This window comes from Oratosquilla oratoria, chromosome 4 (assembly GCF_046742065.1).
Source record: "Oratosquilla oratoria isolate Oo_2021 chromosome 4, ASM4674206v1, whole genome shotgun sequence".
In the NCBI taxonomy this organism is placed as follows: Eukaryota; Metazoa; Arthropoda; class Malacostraca; order Stomatopoda; family Squillidae; genus Oratosquilla; species Oratosquilla oratoria.
Window position 1 is genome coordinate 34045763 of NC_134780.1, and position 5000 is coordinate 34050762.

Genomic DNA, 5000 nt, shown 5'->3' on the forward strand with positions numbered 1-5000 from the left:
TGTAATATTGTATACTGTATATTATGACATGAAACAATAATATAACATGATATAATATGATAGAATATGATGTAATATAACATAATACAACATAAAGACATATAATATATTATAATATATCATAATGTAATATACTCTGAAATATGAGGTGGATGGATGGGGTGAAGGGGGCTTTGGGGAAGAGGGGAATGTCTGTTGAGGAAGGAAGGGAGAGGACGGAAGACAGAGGTGAGTGGAGAATGGTTGTATATGGATGATGTTGTGATTGCATGAGGAGGAATGGGCGGGGGGGGGTAGTATGTGTGAGTAAATTTTGACGCAGCCCGAAGGGATTTCTCCCCGTCCTCTCCTTATATGCAAGGGGGGACGGAGAGGGGGGGTCGCCGATTAAATGAAGCGGCCTTGCTGTGGATGTGCTGTGTCTTGCGACACTGCTTCTGACCCAGGGCGGATAAAGCCTTGGTATATGTAATAGTAGAACAATACAATATACTATATAATATGATATAATATGGTATTTATATATAATTTAATAAAGTGTTTCTCAACGCGGGCCACGCGGCCAATTTTAAGAAACGGAGGGCCACGGGAGGTCACGGGGGGGCCACAGAGAAATTTCGTTTGTTAGCGAGGATAAATGGTGGCACATGACAACTGTATGTCGATGCAATTGAGCGTGTGAGCAAGCGCGTGTGATTCATGTGTCAGTGGGATTGTGACGGTGTAGCCACATAGATGCGCCACAGAGTTAGTACGCACACAAGCACACACATACAGGCTGCAGCAGCAGACTTCCGGCGCTGACTCGTGAAATGAAAGCGTCACAACACATGGTACCGCCAGAAACACTGTTCGCAAGATGAAAGTGGCATAACAAAGGGTTCCGCCGAAAACACTGTATAGTATATAAACGTGCCAAACCGAATGCAAGCACTTGACTCTCGGCTCTGCTACTGCAAACATCTGCTTTACACGCTGGGTAGGTACCTAGTATTGGGAAGCGGCTTTTTGTGAAGGTATTTGTTTCATGGTGGGCTAGGACAGGGCCAATCTGGAGTTTTCTTTTCCCTGTGATTGCTTTTTTTCTACTATTGCTTCGCTATCGCTGAATTTTTGCATTAAAACCATAAGTTTACTTTCGTCGTTTTGCTTCAGGTTATGAGCAAAGAATACATCTCATTTCTGGTATGTATGTTCAAATCTATGTGTAAAGAGCAGACTGCATTCCTTTTCGCAAAATGCAAAACTTAGGGCTAATAGTTTTTGTTTATTTGTTAGCTTGCTTAGTTATTTGGAGGGCAGATATTTCCCATTCAATAATATCGGTACTTAGTACTAATGAGTTTCGTTTGTTTATGTTTCAGAAAAGTATGGCCAGTGTATCTAAGAAAAAATGCAGGCAATATTCAGTCGAATATCTTGATTATGGATTCATCGAGTCCCCACAAAATTCTGTAATGCCCATGTGCCTGATATGCAAGGCCTCCATGTCAAATGAGAGTATGCGCCCCTGCAAATTGAAAAAAAAAAAAAATCTGGAGATTGCGCATAAAGACAAGAAAGACAAACCGCTAGAGTTTTTCAAGAATTTACGTGATAAGTTCCAAGGAAGGATGGCCGTGAATCGTATGTTCACCCAAAAAGTGGCAAAAATAGACCGAGGAATGATGGCTTCTTACAAGATATCCAATTTGATCGCAAAAGCAGGGAAACCTCATACTATTGGTGAATCTCTCATCATGACGGCAGTAGCCATAGTGCTTTCAAAAGTCATGAAGCAAAGTCCACAAGAAGTCACTAGTGTTATTCCGCTGAGCAACTGTTCAGTATCGCGACGCATAGATGAAGTGGCTACTGATGTTGAGAGCCAATTAGTCTTAAAACTGCTGGTGAATGTATTCTCGCTTCAACTTGACGAAACTACTTTACCTGATAAATCTGCCCTTTTGATGGCGTTCGCAAGGTTCCTTGATGTTGATGGAATACAAATGACACTAAAGGCGAGTCAATCTTCAAAAAACTTGAGGCATATTTTGAGGAAAACAACATTCCACTCAAGAACATCGTGGCTTGTACAACAGATGGCGCTGCTGCTATGATCGGAAGGTATCGAGGATTCAGTGCGTACTCGAAAAATGCTGTCCCCAACGTCATTAGTTTGTACTGTGTTGTTCACCGGCTGCACCTGGTCGCCAAAAACTTAGCAGGACGTCTGCATGAAGCACTTGGGCATATTATCAAAGCTGTCAACTTGATAAAAAAAAATGCTCTGCAGGATCGCCTTTTTCAGTAACTATGTGGGAAGAATAATGAAGAATTCGAACGACTTGTTTTGCACAGGGAAGTAAGGTGTCTGTTTAAGGGTAATTGTTTGTAACGTTTTGTTGCACTTTGGGACAGCGTTATCTCTTTCTTGAGTAAGACGGAACTCGGACAAAAGCTTGTTGATGCAAAGAGCGATACACTCTACCTGTCAGACATATTTGAAAAGCTAAATTTTATGAGTAAAGAGCTTCAGGGAAATGACTCCACTTTGTGTTCATGCATGGAGGCGGTCACTGCATTTATAGGGAAACTCAAGCTGTTCTGGCTGAACCTTGGGAGATGGGAGTTTGCCCAGTTTCCATCCTTAGCAAGTATATCCACCGAGGTACTTGATGTTGACCTAGCAGTGCATGTCGACCATCTGAAGCAGTTGCATAATGATATGGCAACTCGCTTTTCTGACCTACTTCAAATGACTGTGCCTGACTGGTTTGTGGACCCGTTCATTGCTGATGCCTCTGAAGTTGATGTCACCCTACAAGAAAGTGTCATTGAACTACAAAATGACACAACAGCTCGAGGATGGTTCAAGCGTGGAGGGCGCCATAAGCTGTGGATATATCAAGATGTGCATGAAAAGTACCCATTGCTCTGGAAGAAAGTAAAGTTGATCCTACTTGCTTTTCCCACGTCGTACTTAGTTGAGACTGGTTTCAGTCGGGTGATGCACTTGCTGTCAAAGACTCGAAACCGCCTTGATATAGAAAAAAAGGGTCGATTTACGTCTTTCTCTGACATCTCTTGAGCCAAATATTGATAAGTTGGCAGCCCTGTATCAGTTACAGGGATCCCACTGAAACTTTTGAAAAAAAGAGCCAAGTTCGCCTACATGTATTCCTGCTTTATTCATTTTGATAGTATTCAACAAATAGAATTATCCAACTAATATTGTTATTTGATTCATGCCTGAAGTGTTTTGAGTCCATGATATTTTCACTTCTTTGGATGATCAGGGTGAGGTATGGATGGAGTTGGCAAGGGGGCTACAAGGTTTTTTATCGTGTCGAAAGGGGCCACAGAACAAAAAAGGTTGAGAAACACTGATTTAGTACAATATTATATGTAGTATAATATAATATAATATAGTATAATATAATATGATATAATACAATAAAATACAATACAATACAATACAATATAATATAATATATAATAAGGTATGATATAATATGATATAATACCATATATAAAAAAAAATCATGTAATGTAACATAATATAATGTAATGTAATATCATAATATATATAATATAACATGACATGATATTATATAATATAACACGATATGATATAATATATAATATATAATATATAATATAATATAAGATATAATATGATGTATCATATAATATAGTATGATATAAGAATGTAATATAACACATTTCGTACTAAAGAATGAGGTCAACATGAGTTCAACAGCCAGAAACTATATCATATATGTTACACAAAAATCATATAAATCATTATATATATATATATATATTTTATATATATATATATATCTATCTATATGATGAAGGTGGAAAAAGAAGTCACGGGTCTAGTTCCGAGTTACTGAGTTTATTCCTGACCGGTTTCGCTCTATGCTTCTTCAGAGGAATGTGACTCTGGAGTGAAGCTGGCGGTATACATAGTCTGAGTAAGACCGCGTTCCCTCCTTGGAGGTGGGTTACGTTTGGTTGTACAATGGTTTTTAATACAATAGTGATAAAAATACAATAAATTGTTGTGATGTTATTACAAAACAGCTCCGGTGTGTGTGGAATGTTGATCGAGGGTGTAACATTGTAAGTGAAGTGAGTGGTGTAGAAATGTGTGAATCCTAAAAAGTGTCATATGATAACTTATAGTATTAAATAATATAATAATATAAGGATAAATATCCAGATAAAATGAATGAAATAAAATGAAAATACAAATACAAATACAAATATAAATATAAATAAATAAAAATAAAAATAATAAATATAAATAAAAATATATGCTTATTTAAAGTGACATGACATCTCATCGCATATCATTGTGTGACAGAATGTTATCAAAAAATATACATACATATATAACAATGAATAGATAAATAAATGCCAAAGAAATATATAGTAAAAAATATGAAATGAATATAATAAATAATAAATAAAAATAAAAATAATAATAATAATAGTAATAATAATAAAAATAAAAATAATGAAAATACGAACTGACCGGCCTCAAGCCCTCAACCCAGGGAGTGCGGACGTTTGGGCACCGGATGGATTTTGTCGTTCTATGTGGGCGCTGTTCTGGGGCAGGTTCTTATGGCTGCGTATTGAGCTGTGAATTTTTCCCATTTAATATCCCCTACTTTTTGGTTGATGTTGGCATTGGTTGTTATATATAGGGCTTCAATCACCTTCCTTTGTCTTTTTGATAGACCTTTCTTTACTACCTCTGCCTTGAGGCCGGTCAGTTCGTATTTTCATTATTTTTATTTTTATTATTATTATTACTATTATTATTATTATTTTTATTTTTATTTATTATTTATTATATTCATTTCATATTTTTTACTATATATTTCTTTGGCATTTATTTATCTATTCATTGTTATATATGTATGTATATTTTTTGATAACATTCTGTCACACAATGATATGCGATGAGATGTCATGTCACTTTAAATAAGCATATATTTTTATTT

General features: G+C 36.5%; 1 protein-coding gene across 1 annotated transcript in view; it reads left to right on the forward strand.

The window, feature by feature from the left end:
* The window catches only part of LOC143024444 (protein FAM200C-like), an 8011-nt gene extending 4941 nt beyond the window's left edge, over nt 1-3070 (forward strand). Inside the window, exons 3-6 of the mRNA XM_076183249.1 lie at nt 1365-1500; nt 1708-1889; nt 2060-2289; nt 2401-3070. Coding sequence (XP_076039364.1) covers nt 1365-1500; nt 1708-1889; nt 2060-2289; nt 2401-3070 — 1218 coding nt within the window. The remainder of the gene's footprint in view (nt 1-1364; nt 1501-1707; nt 1890-2059; nt 2290-2400) is intronic.
* Nucleotides 3071-5000: the final 1930 nt, after the last annotated feature.